This window comes from Nematostella vectensis, chromosome 15, assembly GCF_932526225.1.
Source record: "Nematostella vectensis chromosome 15, jaNemVect1.1, whole genome shotgun sequence".
Taxonomy (NCBI): domain Eukaryota; kingdom Metazoa; phylum Cnidaria; class Anthozoa; order Actiniaria; family Edwardsiidae; genus Nematostella; species Nematostella vectensis.
This window is the reverse complement of record NC_064048.1, coordinates 5,713,058-5,738,943: the sequence shown is the minus strand read 5'-3', so window position 1 is coordinate 5,738,943 and position 25,886 is coordinate 5,713,058. Positions and strand designations below refer to the sequence as shown.

Here is a 25,886-nt window from a genome sequence, read left to right as displayed (position 1 = left end):
CTCTAGAGGATCACAGCATGTAACGACCAAACAACAAGCACAAATTCTACCCTCTATTCCCTTGCCGATGTACAAGGCCACATGTTAACAAATTCCTCACGGAAACAATCCTTGAATAAATGTTGTTTGAGCAGAAAAAAATGTTATTCTTTTATTTTTAAGCGCAGTACCGTAAAACAAATAATTTATGTGGATTGTATTTTTTTGCCAATTGCTGTAACAGGTTATGTTCTTTATGGGGCATCCCAGTTGCCTTCAAGAACATATCAGTTAAAAATGGATAGCTCCCAATTGAGTTCGAGTAGAGCCCGCTAGAAGTTGAATAAAGCGTATTGATCAGGTTACAATTTGGCATAGTAACAAGATATGGCATATCAATTCGTACAAGTGGAAATACGCAGCACGAAGGGTTTTATTTTAAGCCTTGTTTGGGATCATTTGGTTAAGCAAGCGCATGCATATGACTCATATGAGAGACCGAAGTCATCTGAGAAATGACGTGCTCCGTCTCATAACCAAAGGAAGCAGTCATCTCCCCGTTACTAGTTTTCCGTCGTTCTAATCCGACCCAGAATCAATAATAGATACAGTTCTGCGGTTACCCTCAGGACTTGGCCAAGCTTGATAAAAGGTTCGCCTGTAAATCAAGAATAGATTGTAGGGGTGGATCCGGGAGTTCCAAAACGAGCGAGGTGGAAGCAAGCATTTCAAGAAGGGAGGGGGGGGGGGGGGGAGGGGGTCATTGGTCCTCTGTGGATTCCCTGGTATTTCTTGCCTCGGCCTACCCCTAGATCCGCCCCGTGAATTTTTGGCATAGTAATTTAAGTATTTGGTAAGTCTTCGGCATTTCCCTTTTAGATTTTTTTTTAGAAAAATGGCACAACTTTGTCTCCCATATCTCATACTTTTTCTACTGATGCTTTTAAAAACAATTGCATCACTATCCTGTACACTCCTTATAGTCCAACGCCACTTAATGTAGCATTATTCCCACAATGACCCTTCCGCCCTCACCCCTGCCACCTACCTCTACCCGTATCACAACCATTATTCCCCTTTTATGTCCCCCTCCTCCCCAGGTGCCATGGTACGAATACCCGCTTTTAACCAAAAAATTTTCAGTGTCGCGGATTCTTCCGCTCGATGAGGTACCGAGGAATAACACGAGCCCGTATTTGAAACATTAATTACTTTATTGAATCGCTTGATACCCCTGAGCATAATGTGCGTTCTTAGCCTGGTGGATCGTGGATCAACCTTGAGGCTTGCCCGGTCCGCTAAAAAAATGTAGCGGTGTTTTGGTGGTTTTTGTGACGGTGTTACCAGTAAAGGGTAACACATTGACCCCTCAACCGGCCTGAACCGGCTTTGGGAAGTACCCACAACCCAAAAAATTCATAAATGCAAAATAAACACAACAAGATGAAGATACTCAGGCATTAGTCTAAGGGATAAAAGGTCTTGAACATATGCATCCAACCAAGGTGTTGGCAACTACTCTTAAGCCAAATAATAGCACAGGTTCTTTGAGAAATTTCAAATCGAACAAGGAAAGAAAAGCAGAATCACCCCTCTCAATAAAACGCTCAAAATACCACACAAGGGAGAGAGATCAGCAAACACAGCTCAAGACACAAATAGATACCTTTATTCTGATCCTCCAGGTACATTTCCATGGCCTCAAGACACAATGTCCACTCCTTGAAGGCTTGTAAAACCACGAAGATGCCTTTACGTATTGCAAAGAATTCTGGGAGATCCAGGGAAATATTCACGAGGGGAGGGCCAGTCAACACTCCTCTCCCCAAAGTCAGATGTTTTTTTTTACCCCGTCTGTAGAAAGTTTTTTTTTGTACGGACTATTTGTACTGTACAATTCACTATAATATTTTAAGTCATCTTTAGTCTTTTCACCCCGAAGCCAAACAAATCAATTCCAGGTCATACAGACCCAGAATAGCAGTGTAAACAATTTTGGAATCAATTTGGTTTCAGAAAAGACAACATATCAATATTTGGGTGACCTTCAAACCCGCTCGGTCAATCTCTTGGAGGCCTGGGCCTAAGGACTTTATAGGATTAGTAAGGAAAAGATTTGACCAAGCGAGCAAGTTTTGGTAAATAATTTTTGCCGCGAGTCGCAAATTGACAGGAATGAGTATTTTTCACCATGTTTTCTGGAGATCAGGGAGCGGGAAAACTTTAGCTCTTCTAAATATGGGCATCTATGCCCATATAAGGCAATACATACGAAGGACACTATCCGTGAGGAATATGTTTGATATGTTTAGGAGAGCTGTGGTGATTCATTAAAAAAATTTTTTCTCATCCAGGCAAAGCCAAACAAGAAAAAATCATCATGAATCCACCTTTGCTTGCAAATATCCATAAGCAAAGCACTCAATTATGCCCCAAAAGACTTCATTATGTCCTGAGACACTCTCCTTATATGCTCATAGCTGTATTTTTGATGAAAAATACAAGCACAACCATCAACTTGTGCTGGCTTCATCGCAACGACGAGGGATTAAAAGTGGGGACCGCAAAGCACTGTTGGAAAGCTTGGGTACCGCTGACTAGGTGCAGCCGTTTTTGACTTTGACGGGCTGTATAAAACTCAGAATAGGGGGGGTATCTGTTTTCAGTCTGTTTTTTGTAAATTCAGCTCAAAAATAGCCAGGAGTCAATGGGTTAAGATAAGTTTGTGCAAGCATAAAACTATTGTTCGCTCCTTTTGATTGGTTCAAAACAGAAAATCTCTGATAAGATATGTTATTGAGAACATGTTTCATTTAATTTCCTCAAAATCTCGCTATTATATGCTATATCTTGTGTCTGTGTGTTTAGTAAAAAAACGTATAGAGACGATTTGCTGCCTTTTGTATCCCAAATAAAATGAATTTATTTTCGGTACTAATGGTTTTGTTGTTGTTTCTTTTGTGCTTTTTTGGTCACATGATTCTAGTATGTCCTTACTATGCAGTTTTCGGCGTCACGTTATTCACTTGAAGCCTTCCAGCTCACCGAACTGGTTGTGTCCTTAGATGATCGATGATATATTTTTATATTATATTGTATATTGACCGCATATAGTGTTATTACTCAATAAACCAAACCAGCTGGATGGCTATCCTCCTATATGTTGTCGCTCTTTTTTCATAGTATAGACAATAAATATTTTCTATTCGGCTGAACGCATTGAAAGAGAATAGAACTTTTAGCTATCTTGAAATTGTCTTGCGCGTTGCAATTGTCAAAGCACAGGGAGTTTGGAGCCGATTTTCCGTAAAGTCAATGATTCTAGATAAAATGACAAATAAAATGCCGTTTTAGTTTGAAGATCTATAACCTCGGGAGTGAAAAATCTAGTTTTCGATGGTCATTTTACAAATACTCTCGAGCTTTGGAGGTGAGCGGTCCGATATCGCGGGGTCCGGATCGTAGGATACCGGACCTCACGAGACTCACGAGAGCCAATCAAATCGCGCAATTTGATGGTTACAGGACACCGAAAAAATTATATGCTATTTAGCAGCTGGGGAGGTCGAGGTCCGTATCGGAAATACCGATAAATGTATAAATTTATACATTCCTTTTTGAACTCCGGGACTGTATAAATTTATACATTCCTTTTTGAACTTCGGGTGTATAAATTTATACATTCCTTTTTGAACACGGGGACTGTATAAATTTATACATTCCTTTTTGAACTCGGAAACTGTATAAATTTATACATTCCTTTTTGAACTCCGGGTGTATAAATTTATACATTCCTATTTGAACTCCGGGACTGTATAAATTTATACATTCCTTTTTGAACTCGGGGACTGTATAAATTTATACATTCCTTTTTGAACTCCGGGTGTATAAATTTATACATTCCTTTTTGAACACGGGGACTGTATAAATTTATACATTCCTATTTGAACTCCGGGACTGTATAAATTTATACATTCCTATTTGAACTCCGGGACTGTTTGGGATTGTATAAATTTATACCTTCCCTGGAACTAAAGGGTATTTTTACTCTTTTATAGACAATTGTTGTTTCGCTCCTTTTTACATGTAAAAAAAGCCAAAAAAATCCTAAGTCTCCTCAAAATTTAGGACTCCCGCCAAGAAAAGCCTTAGGAACACAAAATGTAAAGTGTCCTTGAAATGCGGGAGTATCTTTACTTATTCATGCTTTAGTCTTATTTCTACTGTATCTTTAGGAACTGAATCGTTGAAGGATCGAGTATGGCCATTTTGTTATGAATGGTAAGGGGTCGAATATCAAATTTTTGTAAATGTAGAGGAAACTGAAATAACTGAAGGGCTCTCAAAGGAGTAAGTTACGGATATGTGAAAAAGTAACGAAATCCATTATGTTGAAAAGGATCCGACGCTCAAATTGTGAAATATCTGTACGTCTGCACAAAGGCTGTGATTGCAGAAATTGTCTAATATTGTAAATTTCAAATTCGTTATTTATAGTATAACAGAAAAATACCTTAATTTAGGCTAAAATAGAGCTAATGTCACTCCATTTTCGCCAATTTTAAATAAAATACCCCAAACGGCAAAACGGCATTTTCTCCTGGCGTGGTGTTTGAATGTTTTCTGTTATATATATGTATTCTATAAAATCGTAATTTCAGTTGCATTTAGTCAATTGATGTCCTTTCCCGACTGTCGGGCATTTAGCATTTAGCTGGTTATGCATGTCAGTTCCTAGATTGATTTGGCGTTTTTCTTTGTATGAAAAGACGATTTGCTGCTTTTAGTAACCCAAATAAAATTTCAGCAGACTTGAAGTTTTCGCGCGCGAAATCATTTGGCGGGAAATGCTCAAAAGACAGGGAGTTTGAAGATTTTCCGTAAAGTCAATCATTCCAGATAAAATGACAAAATAAAATTGTCTATTAATTCGGTGCTAAAAATCCAGTTTTGGTTAATTTTCAGATCAACTCGAGCTATGTAGGTGAGCGGACCGCTATCGCGGGGTCCGGATCGTAAGATAGCGGACCTCAAGAAAGCCAATTCGAGCGCGCGATTGATACTGGATGCCGAAAAAATCTAATTTTGCGATAACAATTTTGCACAGAACAAAAATTTAGAAAGCAAAAGAGAATTTGGTCTTGGTTTTTACCGGCAATCACACGCAAATAACAATTCAATTGATGTAAGATAACGATTGGATCTATTTTATTTCACTTATTTAAAATCATCTTTCGCAATGAAATTCGTTCCTACGGAACAACAGACCTGGTGCATCACTATCCATATTTTGCATAATCATTATAGCTGTTTGTTGAACTTTCGACTTTTGTTTTGCTTGTTTTGTGTATTCGAACTAATCATATCATTTTCAAGCAATTTTCCAAGTTATTAAACAATTTTTGTCATCAGCTAGGGGATCCCACAGCAACTACCATCCAAAGAGAAACAAAACATTAACTTTACATTTTGTTTTCCCGGTTTCTTACCAAAATAGTTTAGCCCGACGATGACAGTTTAACCTATAACGATACCTTCCAAAAATGCAAGTGAATTGCCGAATTTAATGCATCACTATGCGCGTTTTAACCAAACTCTAGTCGATTGATAATTGCCTATATTTCGTGAATGGTCTATTTTTAAGATCTTGGTCTCAATTCCTCAGAAGTCCTTTACTTTTTTATTTTTTTTTACTTGACAAATTTCAAAACGTCAACTTTTATCACCATTTTCATCAGTTCCAAGGCAACACACATTAAACCAAAGTATCCTATCCCGCTTCTTTTCAATATTTTCTATTATTGAGATCTACTGTTATTGCCATGACTTTACTTTGAAAATCGTTTAAATAAAGGGATAGTTTCAGACAGCGATGATATTTACAAAAGATATATTTACAAAGAAAGAAGGAAAACACGCTTCTTCGAATTGATATTCCTGCGGAGAGGCTATCCCACCTTGTAGTGTAGTGTCGCTGAAGGGTAGGACCCCATCACCTGAGCTGGAACGTTTTTGCTAGTCTGTAGTTGCTATTTTAGATTCTTCTTTCATAAAAACCCACAACTGCGAATATTGTGGCCCTCCATTACCAAGAGGTTTCTTACACCAGCTACGCTGTAAATCTTTAGTTCATAGCTCTAGCATTCCGTTAAAGAAATCGCAAATTATCTCCACCCATGACTATGGCAAAACCGACGTGCGTTTGGGCATGGAAAAGGCCAAAATTTTTTTCTATTTCTGTAAAAAAAAAAACGTGACTTTATTTCAAGCTATGTTCAGCTGAATTTTTTTCCGATGAGAAAGTGATTTATCCAAAGGCTCTAGATTCACCCAATGCCTAAAAGTGCAGGCGAGTCGTCGTTTTGATATTGTCCCCCGATTTACTGTAACATAGTTTAAAAAACAAATCTAAGTAAACAACACAGTACAATATTCTTTATTTTTGGAGGGTTACATTTTAACCGTGGAGGTTTTCTAACAAATATTTGCTTGTGTAGTCTTTTCTTTTTTTATTTTAGTTAGAAATGGAAAAATATCTTTTCAAACGTTGAGAATTTAGTTTTTCACCATATTCGTCAGTTCCCAAGCAACACAAGTTGAATCAAAGTATCCCCATTGACCCCGTGATTCTAGAAAGATTGCTTTGTTTGAGATTTTCATTGCCTCAGTGGTCAATTCCTAATAATTGAAAAATTGTTTGGTAAATATCAATTTTGATTGCTTATCAAATCATGCATTTTACATTCCATAGATGGTATAAAGTCAGCCTCCTTCGTATGTGAACATATCATATTTTGGAACTCATCTGAGTGGAATCATCATGAAGATAGGTGTCCTGCTCTTCCTCGCCGTGCTTGCCGCTGTAACTAAAGGTAAGAAGGAAATTGTGGATCACGACCACATTTTAAACTCACCCTCAATGTCGAGTTGCACATCCTTTCCCGATAGCTAATTCAATCAAATACTTCCACTGTGCATCCAAAAATGTGTTTGCTTTTTCTAGGTTCCATTGTTCCTTTGGGTTGCTTCAGCGATACAGCTAATAACCGAGGTCTGAAAGATTATCTTGGGAATGTTGTAAGATTCAACGGAGAAAACGCTAAACAGGTACACATACAAAGAAAAAAAAGAAAAAAAGAACCAAACGGTGAAAATCCTATTTTGTTTTATTTGTCTAATTTCTCCGGACCCTTTTTCTAGCCAAATGTTTGACGTGAGAAACTATGAGACGGTACAAACAAAGAAAACGCCTTTTATCATATTTTATCTAACTCTTGTCGATCTTATTGGTCTGTTTTGTGTTTTTCAAAACATTTTCGAGCATCTTAGATGTATAAAAAGATTAACGGAGAAAGCCTACGAGACAGATTAATATATACAAAATGCTCTTCTTTCTCTCTTCTCTGACGCCAGCCAAGTTTTGAAAAAGAAACCGACAACATCTGTTTGATATTTGACAGGTGGTGACCAGCTGCCTCGACATGGCAAGGTCCCGGAACATGTTGTACTTTGGTATCCAGAACCAGGAGGAGTGCTGGGCATCTGCGGAACCTAAGGGGACTTTCAACAAACACGGTTGTGCAAGCAACTGTGTTACTGACCGGAAATATAATCTAGGAATTGGCGATCACTGGTCTAACTATGTCTACATGGTAGAGCAAGGTAATATATACCTATTTCAAAAAAACGTTGTCAGTGCGAAACGGCAAATGGCGATTGGCAAATGGCAGTTCTAGAACCGAAAGGAACCATGGGTCTCATTAACTTTCTACTAAATGCTGAAGAATAAGGATAAATCAAACAATTATCCATTAAAGATCATCAATGTATGTCTCTGACATTGCAAGACTTTATTTTACACCTTTAATTTTACGAATGATTAGTACACAGAAGCACCGTTCGGGCTTAGAACTGCCATTTACTATTTTCCATTCGCCATTTGCACTGACAACCTTTTTTGAAATAGGTGTATATTTTAAAGCAACTTGGTCACAAGTTTTCATGACTCAGGTTAGCCTAAAACACAACATGAATCGTGTGCTGAGAGATAATAGAGAGAAGTGCGATGGAAAAAATGGGATTTGAAAAGGTGTCGTAATAACAGCCGTGCCATGAGATTTTACTTAAATAATTGACTGAATGATCGTTTTTTTCCTCTTCTTGACTACATAAATAAATGCGTATAGATTTTTTCAATGTAGCCTCTCCGCAGGTTTTTATATAAAGGTGCTTATTGTGAGTTTAAGATATAAGTATTTTATTCAGGTTTTTAGTTTTTTGTGATTGGTGCATTCCTTCTCGAATTAAAATAGTTTTTTTAGCATTTTTTTCATGCTATGTTCGCTTATACATGGGTTGTTTTTGTACAAAGTTTTAACAAATGAATGGTCCGTTTCTAAGTATTTTCGAAACAGCTGGATTCCCTACAAAGTAGTATTATGTGCGGTTGTTAGTGATTATAATGGTGGTTGAGGTGGTGCTGATGGTGATGTTGATGATAATAAAGATTATGATGATTAAAGCAAACTGAATAGATATCTTTCTCTGCAGAGTGGAGCACTTGTAGCAAAACATGCGGCAGTGGTAAGCAGTCTCGCTTTGAGCCGGTCAGTGGTGCTGATTTATGCACTAAAGGAACAATTGCGGCAGAAAGGAAGACAAAGAAATGTAACCTTACACCATGCAGAGGTACGTCTACTGGTTGTTCTTCACTTTTTTTATTTTCTTTTGTTATTATAATAAATACCAATGCTTTCCTTAAGAGCCCCCCCCCCCACCCCCCCCACCCCCCCAAAAAAAACATTACTCTTTTTCCTTTAGCCTATTTCTAAGAAAAATCCATAACACTGAATTATTCGTGGATTATTCATTTCTTATACTCAAAAAAAAGGAAGGCAAGTCCCCAGACGGTATAAATTTCCTGCATAAAATGTAGAGAGGAAATCTAACGGATTAGATCAATCTTGTTTAAACATGGGCCCTGAACGTCACCAGAAAAAAAAATCCGTTCGTGATAACTTCCACAATGTCCAAGCTGTCAGCCTGAAATATATCTTATAAGTTTTCGATGCTAAGTTTTTAGCTAAATCCTAATTTGTACTCGACACATTTTCTTTCCATTTTTTTTTTTTTAGTTAACGGCGGCTGGAGTGCCTACTCTTCCTGGTCCTCGTGTACCAAGAGCTGCGGAGGTGGAACTCAGACACGAACTCGCACATGCACCAACCCCAAACCCTCAAATGGCGGTAGAGACTGCCGGGGAGATCCCAAGAAGACTAGGAAATGCGGTATAGCACCCTGCCCAGGTAAACATAGTTATGATTACAGACTCGTAGCCACGTAAGATTTGGGGGGCGTAACATATCTATATATTATTTAGTAATATTCAGCTGTTTTCCTTTGTCTAAGAGATTGCTCGACATATAATCCGATCGTGATAACTTCCACACAGTCCAAGCGTTTGTTGATACTGGCAGGGATATTCTTTGTTGGAAGCCAACAAGCGAGTAGTCAACTTCCTAGACGTCACATTCGACCTGAACCGCAACACCTACCAGCCTTTCACCAAACCGAACGCCCCACTACAGTACGTCCACCGCGAGAGCAACCACCCACCTACCATCACAAAGAACATCCCTGCCAGTATCAACAAACGCTTATCTACACTATCATCAGACAAAGAAACCTTCGACCAAGCCGCCCCGCCATACCAGAAAGCACTGGACGAAAGTGGACATAACTACACGCTGCACTACGAACCAAACACCACAAGCAAACGCAAGAACCGCCAGCGCAACAACATCATCTGGTACAATCCCTCTTTTAGCAAGAACACAAGCACCAACATCGGCCACAGATTCCTCTCACTCATAGACAAGCACTTCCCTAAAGACCACAAACTCAGAAAAATCTTCAACCGGAACACAATCAAAATCAGTTATAGATGCATGAACAACACCAAGCAAATAATTGACAGCCACAACAAACGCATAATCGCCTCATCAATAACAACCGAAGACGCCCCTACCTCCCTCGCCACCGCCAATAACAAAACATGCAACTGCAGACAAAAGAACGCGTGCCCCCTTGACGGAAACTGCCTCCAATCATCTGTTATCTACCAAGCTACTGTAACAAGAAAGGACAACAACACCTCCGAAACCTACGTAGGACTAACCGAGAACGAATTCAAGATAAGATATAGAAACCACACCGCCTCATTCCGACACGCTAAACACAGAAACTCGACCGAACTAAGCAAGTACATATGGAGCCTTAAAGACAACGACATAGAACACTTTATTTCATGGAAAATCCTGTCATCTCACTCGACCTACAGCAGCTCTAGCAAAAGATGTAATCTCTGCCTCAATAAAAAACTTATCATTATCCGCCAACCCAAGCTATCAAATTTAAACAAGCGTAACGAGCTAGTGTCTTCGTGCCGCCACAGGAACAAGCCTTGTTATGCAACAGCTGAACTATTCAATTTTATCATAACAGCCATTCAAATTTCGCGCCCTATTTTTATGTTAATTTTATACATAGATAGTATATAAGTGATGGAGTGATGGTAGTAATATATTCTTAATAAATCTCCTGATGAGTGGGCAACCACGAAACAGGCTTGTAGAGATAAAACGGTAGTTCCCGTGTTTTTTTCCTACAAACCAAGATATATCCCGCTCTACACCTATGTATTGAGCACTGTTATATGAACGCCTGCACTCACGCATTATATCTCTCTATATATTTATCTCTTTTTGTTTTTGTTTTTCTGTTTAGAGTATGAAAAGCTAAATGGTGATCATCCCGTGTGTTTCGAGGCCAAGGAACGGGTTTACGCCAGCGTACGAGTGCCACATGAGGGGTACATTCACTCGATCAAACTCGTTTATCGCAGTGGTAAAGTCACATGTGCCCCCGGCCATGGGCAGATATGGCTGATTAAGGAGAGGAGACACTGGACCAAATGGGGCTGCAATAATTTGCCAGTTTTGCTGCTCGGGTTTTATATGGGTACGTTTATTACCGACTCTGACGATCGGAAAGTTCTGCCAGAAACAGGAAAAGATGATGGCCAGGCAGAGTAAGTAATTCTCGCATTTTTTTTAAATTTTGTGTCTTCCGTCTTTTAGTCCTCCTTTGAATTTCCTCTCCCTTTTCAATTTCCATTTCTATAATTGTATTCTAATCTTTCCTATTCGTTTTCTTCACACTAGCCATTCCTTTCTTCCTCTGCCATTTTCTTCCTCGTCATTCCTCCATCATTTCGCTTTTCCTTGATCCCATCTCTTTATGTCTTAGTTCCTCTTTAGTTTTTCTTTTTCCTCCTCTCCTTTTCCATCCTCTCTTGTTTGTTTCTTCCTCTTTTTTTTCTCTTCTTTCCTCTTCTTTCCTTTCCCTCCTTCTTTTCCCCTTCCCCTCCTTTCCTTTAGTAGTAAAGTAGTAAAAATAATACTATCTTTATTAATAACACTAATAATACCTTACTTATTAGAGTACTAAATTTACAATTGGTTAAAACAAATATTACAATATAGACTGTACATAGATATGCCATTAACGAATAAAGTTTTCTTGCAAAAAAACCTTTGTATTTTCAATTATAAACAATAACCAAGGAGACGTTGATCGCCATTCTCAGAGTCAGTAAGAGATCTAGGTTTGTAGGATAGCACTGTCACATGACAATGTAGGATGGCAAATTTCTTCTCCCCTTATTTCCTTTTTTCTCGTGTTTCAGGTTTAAACTCCTCGACAACAAATGGTATAAGCTCAGGGGCTACAACGAAAATTCAAACGAAATCGTCCTCAAACGCGAGCATAGGTTCCATGTCCGTGCCAACGACGAGCTGAGGGTGTGGTACGGGGAAGCCTTGTACAAATTGTTCACGTTTGACAACGAAGGAAGTGTCTGTGTTGATGTCTATATCAAGTACGAAAAATCGCTCTAGAGGATCACAGCATGTAACGACCAAACAACAAGCACAAATTCTACCCTCTATTCCCTTGCCGATGTACAAGCCCACATGTTAACAAATTCCTCACGGGAACAATCCTTGAATAAATGTTGTTTGAGCAGAAAAAAAATGTTATTCTTTTATTTTTAAGCGCAGTACCGTAAAACAAATAATTTATGTGGATTGTATTTTTTTGCCAATTGCTGTAACAGGTTATGTTCTTTATGGGGCATCCCAGTTGCCTTTAAGAACATATCAGTTAAAAATGGATAGCTCCCAATTGAGTTCGAGTAGAGCCCGCTAGAAGTTGAATAAAGCGTATTGATCAGGTTACAATTTGGCAAAGTAACAAGATATGGCATATCAACGTACAAATGGAAATACGCAGCACGAAGGGTTTTATTTTAAGCCCTTGTTTGGGATCATTTGGTTAAGCAAGCGCATGCATATGACTCATATGAGAGACCGAAGTCATCTGAAAAATGACGTGATCCGTCTCATAACCAAAGAAAGCAGTTATCTCCCCGTTACTACTTTTCCGTCGTTCTAATTCGACCCAGAATCAATAATAGATACAGTTCTGCGGTTACCCTCAGGACTTGGCCAAGCTTGATAAAAGGTTCGCCTGTAAATCAAGAATAGATTGTAGGGGTGGATCCGGGAGTTCCAAAACGAGCGAGGTGTAAGCAAGCATTTTAAGAAGGGGGGGGGGGGGGGGGGGGGGTCATTGTTCCTCTGTGGATTCCCTGGTATTTCTTGTCTCGGCCTACCCCTAGATCCGCCCCGTGAATTTTTGGCATAGTAATTTAAGTATTTGGTAAGTCTTCGGCATTTCCCTTTTAGATTTTTTTTAGAAAAATGGCACAATTTTGTCTCCCATATCTCTCACTTTTTCTACTGCTGCTTTTTTTCATATGAAGAAAACGTTGTCATTTCGAGGGACTGGTACCAAGGGCTCTTAGTTTCTTTTCAGATACTTTCTCCATTGATTAAAGATGATTACAGACACTGTTTTTCTCTTCTGTTACAAGTCATAATGTTTACGAAGCAACTGCGGTACGGTAATCTTAAAAATAACAAGAATCATACAGTTTTTCGAAATAAAAAAAACACATTAGTTTCCATATATGGAAATGACCGCGTTTGGTAAAAACGACAATTTTTGGCTGAATTTTCATGATATGTTTTTTTACATTGTCGCAGACATATTGAATATCGTCCTTCTCTCGTATTTTACTTGACGCCTGGTCAGCCAATATTTACCTGCCATTACTTTTCTGACACCACGATAACTCCGTCCTTGCTTGATCCTTCGAGAATTTAGAAGAAAGGTTTACGGTCTAAACTAACTGAAACAACATTTTACAAATAAAAGATTGTTATGTTATGGTTTTAGAAGGACAAGCTAATTTTCTTTTGCACAATTATATACCTGGAAATAAGCGCCTCGCGTATTCGAACCATACTGTTGGCCCTCCAGAAATAAAATGGCCACAATGCCGCTATTATGTTCTTCTGTATCCCCCCCCCCCCCCCCCCCTCCAATAATAAATATTTATAAGTAATGGCCTGAAATTATTATCATCAACATCATGACGTGTGTCAATTAATGTAATTTTGTATCGTATCGTTAAATGGAAAACGGAAAACTACATCGATTGTCCCTTTTGTCTCATCTTTCTCTCCTCTGTTGATTGTGAAGACTAATATGAATGCAGTAAGCTGGTAAGGGAAGCAGATAAACAAAGATATAAAAACAAAGCGGTTTTCCTGTGCTTTTCAATGGCTTCTGGGGCCTGAACAGTAAGATACTTCATGTAGATATATTTATAGGATCATTATAGTGATATAAAATTAGTATTATTTTCACGAAGTATTATTGTATATTTTGCTCCAGTCTCTCTCGGCTTTGTTGTTAAGCCATATCTTCAAAAGATCACATCAATCTCGTCGTTTTTACTCTTCTGTGTGTTTCTGCTAACTTTCTACCGTTAAAATGGTAGACTATAGCAAATGGGATCACATCGAGGTAAGCTCCATCATCTCTAGCCAATAATTCGATGGCATGTTCTGTGTTGTAGCGTAAGTAGTTCTACTTGGATCGATATTATTAACCAGCATAGTGTTGTCGTTGTTATAAGTGCAGATGTTTAGCCTTTAAAAAAGATGTTTTATCAAATTAATTCAAAATTTAACTTATCTGCCTTTTAGATTAAGCTTTCACAATAGAATCAACTTTAATAGATATATAAGGTATAGGCACCTATTCTTGACCTGGGCCTATTCTCGACCATGCGAAAATAAATATACAGTTTGTTATTTACCAGCTAGGAGGTCCGTATCGTGAAATACCGTGACTTAGGCGTCTTGAAAATACTATAGTATACATAGTATTTTCAGGGCCGAGGGCACGGTATTTCACGATATGGACCGACCCTTAGCTGGGAAATAACAAATTTACTTTTTTCCTCATTAGAATTTCCAACTTTGTTTACCTTAAGGGCTTATGGTTGCATGAGGCGAGGTTTCACTTCTGATTTTGTTCCCTCATGATCATTCAATATCATGATCATTCAACTCCATTTTGTATCTCCACACAATGCTTTAAATCCTCCAGAAATACAGAACCTCCAAAGAAGACATTCTCTAAGTTTGGACCAACAATTTTTTAGTCTAAATTGATACGTCATTCTCAACTCAAATTGGTCGTAGAAAGTGACACATCGAGTCAAAGAAACAACATAGGTGAAACATGCTTTCTAAAGCTTTTTACGAATGTTTATTAATTTGTTTAGCGTATATAATTTTTATCTTAAGCACCCTAAAATAACGAATGAAAAATTGTGTTTGGTTGCACTATGCGAGGACGAAAAAATTACGTAAAAAATTCCAACATTTACTGATCCTGATGAAAGTCACTTGGCAAATCTGCCGTTCTGTTGTTGTTGTCCTAGGGTACTTTCTGGCCTTTGATTCAGCCTCAGTTTCATGCTAGCTTTCATTGTTTGAGCACCTTCACAGCACCTATTCTCGACCACTCAAACGATTTAAACAAATTTGGGCGATTGCAAGTTTCGCCGTGCAGCGTGACATGTGTGCCTAATGTCAGTTTTGAATCGCTTGGTGCCGAGCCAAATGAAGCTTAAATTACAAGAACTGCAAACTGCATTTATCAGAGATTATTGTCTTGGTATTTTAGCTATAATTAGACAAATTATCCATGCTATTTTTCCAAACGGGCGAGTCGAATTCCAGTTTTTGGTGTATTGTATTCTTCTGGTTCACAAACACGACTATTTGGGTTTTTATTTGACTGGACGAGAATGGGTTCAGTGAAGGGTTTGTATTTACTTCGATTTTTCTCTGTAAAAAAAAAAACGAACTTGTAAAAATAGTAGAAGTCTACACAATTATTCTAACATGGAAGAAGCTAAACAACCCAAAATATTACTCTTTGACATGAAATTTCAAAGATAATTACTACAGTAATTATACGAAAATATGATTAGTATTTATCAGAAAAGTAGCAGTAGTTATTCAGATGGATTTTCATAGTATAGTATCAACCATCACACAGTAGAACCTCAACAACCCAAATTTAACTATCCTTAGCAAAAAAAAAATTTCTTGTTTGTTTTTAATTGCTATTGTATCTGTTAAATTGTTGTTAAGCTCTGGAAGAGTGTTGGAGTGGGTGATTTAGTTACCATCCAACTTCAGAAAATCTTGAAAGGCTTGAATACATATTTTGTTGGGGAGGGGTTGTGCAAACCATTATTGCAGCTGGCCTTAGAATAACAGGCAAATACCATTCTTTTCCCATATGATTCATATAATGACTGCGCACCCCCCCCCCCCCCCCATCCCCAGCAAATCCTGGGAACACGCCTGAATAAAGCAAGGTCCCTGTTGTGTTTTTTTTTTTTTTTTTGTATTTGGTACTGACATTTAGTTGATATATTGGATTTTGTTAAAATTTGAAGTGACCAAAATCAGGCACAAAATTTTTCAAAAGAGTCAATAACAAATTGCATTTATCCAAACAATCCAGATGTATAGCTTATTATATAAGAAACATCTCTTTATATTATGCCACGTAAAACTCTATACTTTTGCTTCTAATAAAAGAATTAGGACACTGACTAATTATTGTGTTTGTAGTCAAATTTATTTTTGCATTTGTTACTGACATTTAGTTGCAGTTTTGTATTTTATTTGCTGTTGTTGATGGCATTTAGTTGTGGTTTGTTGATGCAGGTCAGTGATGATGAAGATGACACCCACCCCAACATTGACACGCCCAGTTTATTTCGCTGGCGGCACCAAGCTCGTGTTGAGAGAATGGAAGAAATGAAGAGAGAGAAGGAAAAGCTTGAAAGTAAAATAACTGAGTAAGTAGAGTTTGAAGGTGTGTAGCTAGAAACAAGAGTTAAAAAACGCATGTAGAGCAAGCATCTGCATTACAGTGACCTGGTCAAGCAGGTCGAGCATGCCCCCTAGGGGACAGAGCAAAAAAACGGCATGAAATTTCCCAATTCTCAATATATAAGCTTAAGATTCTGCATACAAGGAGTTCCTCTCACCAAAAGCTTAATTCCAAATTTTAAAGAAATTTAGAAGATACGAAATTTAGATATTAGCGAGCAAAGTTGGCTTAATTTCTGATCAGAGCCCTACTTCTCCCTGAAAACGAGGAGAATTCATACTTTAAACATTTGAAAACTGCACTTCAAGCCTCATATCTTGAAGACGAATCCATAAAAAAAATACATTTTGATATGTTTACATAACATAAGGAACCTCTATGCAAAAATTCAAGCTTACCGAAGTTAACCAGACCTTATTTTGTAAAAACTTGCCATTTTTTTGCTCTGTCCCCCTAGGGCTGATTATTGAGTTCATTTTTTGGGAAAGAAGTTTCCATTCTTAAAGCAAGTTTTCAAATTTTTCAATGCAAGGCTTGATAATTTTGACTAGCCTTCAGCATAATTTTTTGTGTAATGGAGGTATCTATCCCAATAAATTCACACAAACCTTTTGTAATCTCTTGACTTTGATAAGAAACAGTGGTTCGACTTTTGGTCCATTTGTCAAGTTCAGACTTTAACGTAAGGAGAAAGGGCCCATAAGAAATTAAATTGTCATTGTAAGAATTGAAACTTCTTGGCAAATAATCAAATGAAATTTCAAAGAATGAACTAGTCAGCTTTAGGGGACATGCTTGAACCGGTTTGACTTGTTTGACTGTAAGCTATATTTGTAAGTTACATACTGTCATTGATTAAATAAGTGTCTACCTCATGTTAGTGCCTTGCCTGAAAATGCTGCACTTTATAGAGTATGTTGTAGAAGAGTTTAGTAGGGAAGCAACAAAAACTTACTAGTACAGTACTAATCCACCACATCATTTTATCATTGAAATTCTACTCCGGTGTGGTTCTGGGATGCTTTGTACTCCTTGCACATTGGAAAATAAAAACAATTTTTATCTAGAAAAAACATTTTTTGAAAGATAAAACATTTTTTGAAATAAGCACAAAGAAATTTAAAGAAAGGCATTGGTATAATGGCTTGCAAAAATAAGTAAATAAAATCACTGTCTGGCAAATATATTTTGTCTGCTCATACATAAAGCAAGCCCTGGCTAAAGACATTTGAAGTAAACTAGCTTTCAATAACCAGTGAACCCCATTAAAGAATTAAATTACTTCTTAAAGAAACATCAAGTGCTGTTATTATTTGGATAAATAGGACATAAATGTTTTTAATACAAATCCTATGTGTTGTCAGATGGTATCTATAAAGTCAATGCACTAATTCAAGGGGCAAAACTGGTGAGACATCCAAGGGACAGGGCACTTTTTTAATGATTAAACAGAGGCCCAGTGGCATGATCTTCAAATCTTGAGCATGGGTTTAAATCTTTACACAAAGCATGAACATTGTTATGTATTGTTAGCAGTGTCAGTTCTTTTTTCCCTGAACTCTTGAAAAGTGCCCAAACTTGACCCCTCCCCTCTGTGGTGTCTGTTTCCAATGATTGTCAGGAGCATATTTATTATCAGATATTTGGTTTAAAAATAACAAGAAATATAAGGAAACCCACAGAAGAACAATGAATCTGGCTCAGACTTTCTTGAAAACCTTACTTGCCCCCTCCCTGACAAAGCATAAAAATGGCATGAAATTTTCCAATCCTCGAGTTTCTCTGACAAAAAGCTTAATTTCAAATTTTTAAAAAAATAAAAAGATATAAAATTTAGATATAAGCGAGCAAATTTGGCTTAATTTCCGATCAGAGCCCTACTTCTCCCTAAAAACGAGGAGAATTCATACTTTGAACATTTGAAAACTGCACTTCAAGTCCATATCTTGAAGACGAATCCATAAAAAAAAATACATTTTGATATGTTGGTTTACATAACATAAGGAACCTCTATGCAAAAATCCAAGCTTACCGAAGTTTACCAGACCTTATTTTGGGAAAACTTGCCATTTTTATGCTCTGTCCCCCTCCCTTCTTCGCTTTGTGCGACTCCTAGATGTGCCCCTGGTTGTTGTACTTAGCATTTCTACGAAGGGTTCACTTGAATTCTAGGAACAAGAGGCAACTGGATCAACTGAGAAAACAGCTTGAGCAAGTTGACCTGTCAAAAAAACATGAGCTCTTGAAGAAACTAGAGGATGTTGAAAAAGAGGTATTTTACTGAAGAGTCTATAATGGGCTCTTATTTAAAAATAAAACCTTTGGTTTCATTAACATCTGTCCAACATCCATCATGGTAAATGTCTGTAGTACTTTTTGTGTAAGTTTACACCCTTATTAATGCAGGATTGCATTGGGCAGGGTAGACTTGGTCAGAAGGACTGGACCCTACCCATTTCTTGCCCAGCCAGTCATTAAACTCTTGGGCTTATCGCAAGACTGCCTTAATTTTTGTACTTAATTGTATTTTATGCATTTCTTTCCCAACAGCAAAAGAAATTAAGAAAAGAGGAAGAGGACTTCCATAAGAAGGAAAAGGTGAAGTATTTAAAAAATAATACCACTGGAGACAAATAATTTTGAGTTAGTAAGGTAGTGTGGTAATTTGGGAAAATTGGGGTAATATATATGTAGCTGCACTAGGAATTTTTACATGCGCAGTACATTCCTGTATTTACTCGTCTATAAGCCACACTTTTTTTACTCGAAAATGACCTTCATATATAGGGTGCTTCTTATACACGGAATGCTACTTTTTATAATTTGCATAATGAGGAAAACAAAAACAAGATTGTCTATAATATTGGTCGATTGATTGTTTGCGTGTTTGATTAACCAATAAAAATGACGGAAAATTTGATTTTTGCAGCATTTCTTTCTGGAATTGCTGTAGCATGCAATGCAAGTTTTAAACATGTGACTGCTATTTTGAGCTCAAAATTCTGGGTGCGTCTTATACGCAGGTGTGTCTTATACCCGGATAAATACATTATATAACTGCACTAGCTGTGTTTACCCATATTTGTGTGAGGCGTTTTACTCAGGAATTACCTAAAAAACTGAAATAGAAATAAAAAATCAATTATGATGGCTGAAATTTACACAACTACACAAGAAAAGTGCCGTGGTCACAATCTGAAACACATGCAAAACTTTATAGATATGGGTATGATGTCTAAATATGACATAAAACACAACATTCCTGATTTTAGGAAATAAGTTTCTGCACTATACACAGAAGGCAAACCAAGTCAATGCTACACCAAACTTAAAAAAAACTGTAATGGCTGTAAGCTTGAAATAGGCTATGTATGTATAAGTAAGCCTCTATCTAAAAAAAACTCACTGAGTATGTACACTCCCTGGCCAAATAGTTAGCTGTCTAGCTATCTGTCTATATCTACATCTACAATAACAGATAAATTAATATAATATTACCAAAGGAAAGGCAAAGTTCAGGGAGCTAACACAGAAATATTGTAAGATTCACACAATCTTGGTTTAGGGTTTGATTAGTCCAATTGAGAATGACTGTATTTCAAAGTAAAATCCAAATCCAAAGTAAATCAGACTCAGGGCTTCAGGAATTACGCGGAAAAAAACTCAAAATTACGCGGGACTCTTTGCTACTGTAAATTACACGCTAAATTATGAAAATTAATCATTACGCGCTAAATTACGCGGGATTTTGCAATACATTTTTCTTTAAAAATCAAAATTTTGTGGGATTTTTTTTTACTGAATTACTCGATAAATTACACGGAATATCAACTGTTACGCCCAAACTACATTTTGTACCGAAGGAAAGCAAGTAATAACTTGAAAAGGTTATTTTTTTGCGTTAAAATATCTTAGGCAAGTTTTCATTGGCTCTAGCCACCAGCCAATTAAAAAAGGTATTTTATTATTAGTCCTAGGCCTTCGCGGTTTAGCAAAGAACGCCAGTCATTTTATTTGTTTTCGAAATTCAGTTCGAAATATCGCACTCTTACAAAGAATATCTCTCTTTTTTTACGAGAAATAGAGGTAAGAACCCTAAAAGAACACATCAGCTGTGCAATTAAATGTTTTGTCTTTCAAAATTTAGCCAAATTACGCGGGATTACGCAGAAATTTGTGGATTACGTGGAAAAAGCCAAATTACACGCCTCCTCATATGCGCGTAATTCCAGAAGCCCTGGTTAAAGAACTTTGAATCCGAGTTATCCAGGTTGAGTAACATAATTGCTTATGAATAAACCCCTCCCCCAAGTAAACTCCCCACCTACACTGTAACTGTGACAAGGAGCTGTAAGTAGGGCTTTAATGCCCATTACTGTACGTATGCCTTAAAACTCTGATCTATTGCCTCAATTATTTCTGAATAATGTTTCTTCTTCTTTAGAAAGCTCCTAAAAATGTAGATACTCTAAGTCATGAGGGATTCACCAAGACTGTAAGTACAAGGAACAAAATGGTTGTTTCTTTAGCATAACTTGTGCTATAACCGTGCATCACCATTGTATTGTAGAAGTTGAACTGAGTTTTGGTCATTATGTATTGCTTCAGTATTTTTTGATTTTATATTTATATTTTCCCCCTGTTCTTTGATTATGTTCTATTTAGATAATTAATAATCCCAAGCCAGAAGCAAAGTCGGAATTATCAGAGGAAGAGCAAGCTCAGAAATCGGTAAATAACTATAACTTCATGACTATTTTTAAGTTGTATTATTTAAGTATTTTGCAGTTAGCTGGGTTATTTTTAAGGCATACTCTGGCACAAGTGGAGAACTTCCTTGCGGACTGAGGAATGATGCAGTAGGTTTTACTAATCACTGGGAAAAATAATGAAGTTTGTAATATACCATGATCCCTGAGGAAACAAAATAAAAATTAAGTTTGATGAGCAAACATGCCTCACTGAATCACACTTTGTTTTGTACAAAATAATTCTTAAATCTGGATTTTTTTAAAGAAAATAAAGAGTCAAAAAAGTTGATGCATGTGTACAAAAATGAAGCATCATCCCTAGAAACCTTGTCTAACATTGACTAGGTTTCATGGAATGAAGAATAATGTCCATTGTTCCGTCCAGTACAAAAGCTAATGATTCAGTTTGCAATCCCAGAAAACATCCATAAACCCCTATGGAGAAGAAATAAGAGGATCCAGGGCTGGGGAGGTCTCACAGTGACTATTTCCAGGAGAGAGGAGGGGGACATTTTCTTTAGAGAAACTCTATTTTGGTAAATATCATAGGCTGTAGGAGTCTGACTTTAGTATCCAATTGAAGCAAGAATTCAGCCAGGTATCGGATAGCTTGGTAACCGCTTAACCAAGCGCACCCGAGGAGCCAGGCCTCCGGGCAACAGCTCCCCGCCCCCCAGGGAGATACCCGTCACACCTTTCGGTGGAATATACTTACCTAGTTAGTATCCAATTGCAGCAAGAATTCATGGACAAACACGAGAAGGAGATCAAGCACTTTGGTATGCTGCAGGATTATAATGACAGCAAAGAGTACTTACTGAGGAACCCGCACTTGGCTTGTGACGACACTGCTAACTACCTCGCACTGTGGTGTATCAACTTGGAGGTGCAAGAGGTGGGTGTAAAATATGATATAGAGTGTGAAACTAGGTGATATCAACATGAGAAAACTTTTGATATTTATCAACACATAATATGATGATAGCTAGCCTGCTAGCCGACTCGCATTAGGAGTTATTCAGAAATGTTCTGTTTTTAAATTGGGAATTCTGTGGCGGGTGTGAAGGCCGAGGTGCAATGGGGCGAGGAAAAGCTTGAATGAGAGCCGGCTAGCAGGCTAGTTTAAACCAATGAACTTTCACTATTTTAGTGGTCATCTAAAAGATTTTATATAATAAAGAGAACACTGCATTGTTGCTACACTCACTAATTTGAGTTGATATCAACAGATAAAATTAGCATCGGCGCATGACCATGTAATGGCCTCTGATACAGTCAATGGCAAGATTGTTTTCTTGGCTACATGTATTTAGTGGTACTAAAATGATAAAACATATACAGTTATAGTTTCAAAGAAACTTCCAATAGACACACTGCTTTTTTAAATATATTTTTTAAAATCACCGAAGATTGTTACGTAATCGACCAGTGCGGCTTTATTCAGATAGATTTTAGCAGTGCAACCTGACGTGACCCAATGAGAGCTCATTTCTTTTGGCGTTTTTTTTAGCTAGGTTTATACTAGATGTGTTTTTCTTTACTTTGTAGAAACATTCTTTGATGGAAAGGGTGGCACACCAGACAATCATTATGCAGTACATACTTGAACTTGCCAAGTCGATCCATGCTGATCCCAAGGTCACGCTAAATTCCTTCTTCACAAAGTGAGTAACTCCATTTAACAAGCCTCTGCCAGCCGCCATTTTATCGTCCCAGCAAAGTACCAAGTGTGAAAAGGCATCCACATCCATCGGCTGATTAAGTGAAGCCAATGCGATATGATCGATTGAATTTGGTAGATAAAGTATTACAAGATGGTTGTTTTAAGGGTTTCAGATTATGTGCCTTCCAATTGAAAACAATAACAAAGGTGTGGCTGACAAAATGTGTGAAACCAAGTACAACAAGAAAGTTTTTTTTTTTTTTTTTAATTCGTGTTTTTGGATCATGCGGTGCTCCTACCATTCACTTCCCCTGCACTTCCCCTGAAACTGACCTTTTTTTTTTTTACCCTGACACTGCCTCTGGTACTAGCCAATCACTGCCCCGTGACTAACCATTCACTGCTTCCTACACTAACCATCTAACCATCCATTTTTAGGATCATGCGGTGCTATGCTCCTACTATTCATTTCCTTTGGCACGGAACTTTTTTTTACCCTGATACTGCCTCTGGCATTAGCCTTGCACTATTTACTGCTTCAAACACTGACAGTTTCTCGTCCCATCTTTTCTTCGTTGGTGTTTTTAGGATCGTGCGTGCCAAGTCGGAGTACCCTGAGTATATACAGGCCTTTGACGATGAGCTTGAGTCCTTCAAGACAAGGGTAAAGGAGAGGGCAGAGGCACGCATAGAGAAAGCCATGAAGGAGGCGGAAGAGGTTAGTAAATGTTTGTGGCATGTGTGCGTATGGTTTATTAGTAAAACTAATTGCAAATGAGCTTCAGGAAGGATGACCGATATGGTTTATTAGTGGCCTCTATTTAGTTTTGAGGGTAAATACGATATATAACCAGAGCTGTAGCAGGTCTCCAAACATTTGAAGAAGTAAACGATTTAGAAGGATTGAGAAAATATTGGGGAGGGGGGGGGGTGTGATACAGAAACAATGCTAAAATATAGGGGGCACGGCCACGCCCCTACTGGTCATTTCCTTATAATTTTTGAAAATATCAGGGGGGGGGGGTGCTGCGGCCCTGATACCACATAATAGTCGTTACAGCCATGGTGCCTTTGCCACGCAATAGGTCTGTCATATATATATATATATCAGAAATCCCATCACCACCTACCGTAGCGACACCTCTATGTACTGACACATGGCAATTAAAGCCGCATTGTCACCAGTTTATTTCCGGAGGTCCGACGGAAACCTCAACCGTTAAAAGACAAAAGAATCTATTAGAATCCAAGATATATAACAGGCCATCTGCTCTAAATTATCAATCACACCCTCAAAGAAACTTCCATTAGACACACTGCTTTCAATATTTTGAAATATTTTTCGCGTTTTTCGTTAAAAATCATTGGAGACCGGAAGTAAACTGGTGACAATGCGGCTTTAAGTGTTGCGAACCACCTCAAACCTCAATGTGTTGCAGGAAGAGAGACAAGCTCGCCTCGGTCCTGGAGGCCTGGACCCAGTGGAGGTGTTTGAGAATCTGCCAAAGGTACCATTTGAGAGAGAATGAAATGAGAGTAAACTGTTCTTACCACCACATGCCAACTCAACATTCTGACCAAGTCATACTTCTTTCTTCAGTCCTGTTCCGCGCCAACTTCTCTTTTCTGCAGTGTTGATTTTCTACGCTAACAAAGGCAGCTTAATCGGACAGTGCTTAAAAACACAAGACTGGTTACAGTACCGCGCGGTTAAACCAGCCTTTTTGTTTTGTTTCGCGTTTTACCGGCGAACTGTCACATTTTGGCGAATGCTAAGAAAACTAGATCAAACCTAAGGCTAAAATTTTCTTTATGACTCCCTCATTATCAAACAAATCTGTCATCTTTTGTACAGTATGGTTTTAATGCTGTACAGTAAGTCAAAACAGCGACCGAAGTCAGCCTTTCGTACCTTTACTCGAACGTTATTCATTACGTTATTCATTACTGTCGCTTAATCGTGTGTTGTTTTTTAATGGCACTATACAATGGAACTAGATATTCACCCTGGGGGACCAAGGGCGACGTTTAGACCGGAAGCAGGAGGACGCGCGAAGGCAAAAGAAAGGGAGGGAAAAAGACGTATTTCTTTCGTCTGCGCGCGTACTCCCGCTCCCGGTCTCCGCGTTGCCCAGGGTCCCGAAAATGCTCGATGTTATAATAATATTGTAATAACGCTCATAATTTGCTGTCCCAGCAATTGTTATTTAACTATTTCTCAATTAATCGAAAACTATGCTTTTCCATATGATACGTATGACTGCGCACCCCCCTTCAGCCGAACCTGGGCACGTGCCTGGAAATCGTGCTGTTGTGTGATGGTCCTGTGAAATCACCTACCGCATTCTTTCTCGTCCCCAGTCCTTGCAAGATTGTTTCGACAAGAAAGACATCGGCATGCTACAGGACGTCCTGGGAACCATGCCAGAGCAAGAAGCGAGGCACTGGCTCAAACAATGCGTCGACTCCGGGCTCTGGATCCCGAACGCGAAGGATGCGGAGGGAGGGGAGGGTGGGGCGACAGCGGCTGCGGCGGCTGAGGAGACATACGATGAGGTCAGCGGCGCCGCCCAGTCTTCATGACAACGGGTTGTTAAGGACAATCGCTAATCGACAACGCAACTTGTTGCTGAGGATACATTACTGGCCTGTTTACTGTCATTGCATTTGGATTTGATTTAATCTTAATCTTTTTTATGTAGTCGCTATTTGCAGTAACAATTCAGAATCGAATGTCTTGGAGGTAATTTCTGCTACGCTTCTTCTATTAGTGATATTGTATATTAAGAGAAAACAAGGTTTTACTATAATCATACAGATTTAGATTCTAGAGATAACTTGTTTTGCTGTCTGTACTGCCAGAAATACCATTTAGGTTGTATGCAAGCGAAAATGTTGAAATCCCACTATAAAAGTACGATACGCGCTTTCGATGAAACCTTGACAGTTTTAAAAAGTAAACGAAAACGATCTAATTGAAATGATATTTCTTTTTTCTTAAACTGCATCGAATTGCTCGATGTTGTAATTGAGAATTCAATTTCAAGTTTATTCGTATTAAAGGGTCTTAGCAAGGGTTAGGGCAGAGCGAAGGTTGTTGTTGT

General features: G+C 38.1%; 2 protein-coding genes across 2 annotated transcripts; both read left to right on the top strand.

Moving 5' to 3' along the window:
• Positions 1 to 6,730: 6,730 nt before the first annotated feature.
• LOC5511370 lies at positions 6,731 to 12,072 on the top strand. Its single transcript, XM_001631744.3, has 7 exons — positions 6,731 to 6,851; positions 6,983 to 7,086; positions 7,440 to 7,641; positions 8,530 to 8,667; positions 9,114 to 9,284; positions 10,765 to 11,068; positions 11,726 to 12,072. The coding sequence occupies exons 1-7, from the start codon at positions 6,800 to 6,802 to the stop codon at positions 11,934 to 11,936; spliced, it is 1,182 nt and encodes a 393-aa protein (XP_001631794.2). The 5' UTR covers positions 6,731 to 6,799; the 3' UTR covers positions 11,937 to 12,072.
• A 1,751-nt stretch (positions 12,073 to 13,823) lies between these two features.
• On the top strand, positions 13,824 to 25,874 carry LOC5511378 (hsp90 co-chaperone Cdc37). Its single transcript, XM_048722848.1, has 11 exons — positions 13,824 to 13,971; positions 16,200 to 16,333; positions 18,541 to 18,640; positions 18,919 to 18,966; positions 20,813 to 20,863; positions 21,034 to 21,099; positions 21,856 to 22,014; positions 22,668 to 22,783; positions 23,371 to 23,500; positions 24,222 to 24,290; positions 25,144 to 25,874. The coding sequence occupies exons 1-11, from the start codon at positions 13,939 to 13,941 to the stop codon at positions 25,363 to 25,365; spliced, it is 1,128 nt and encodes a 375-aa protein (XP_048578805.1). The 5' UTR covers positions 13,824 to 13,938; the 3' UTR covers positions 25,366 to 25,874.
• Positions 25,875 to 25,886: the final 12 nt, after the last annotated feature.

What these genes read in the sequence shown, in the direction of transcription:
- LOC5511370 (XM_001631744.3), top strand. Translation starts at nt 6,800, where the DNA reads ATGAAGATAGGTGTCCTGCTCTTCCTCGCCGTGCTTGCCGCTGTAACT. An exon ending in TGTCTACATGGTAGAGCAAG is followed by an intron (nt 7,642 to 8,529) that starts GTAATATATACC and finishes CTTTCTCTGCAG; the next exon opens with AGTGGAGCACTTGTAGCAAA. An exon ending in TAACCTTACACCATGCAGAG is followed by an intron (nt 8,668 to 9,113) that starts GTACGTCTACTG and finishes TTTTTTTTTTAG; the next exon opens with TTAACGGCGGCTGGAGTGCC.
- LOC5511378 (XM_048722848.1), top strand. Translation starts at nt 13,939, where the DNA reads ATGGTAGACTATAGCAAATGGGATCACATCGAG. An exon ending in GCAAATGGGATCACATCGAG is followed by an intron (nt 13,972 to 16,199) that starts GTAAGCTCCATC and finishes TTGTTGATGCAG; the next exon opens with GTCAGTGATGATGAAGATGA. An exon ending in AAGAGCAAGCTCAGAAATCG is followed by an intron (nt 21,100 to 21,855) that starts GTAAATAACTAT and finishes ATCCAATTGCAG; the next exon opens with CAAGAATTCATGGACAAACA.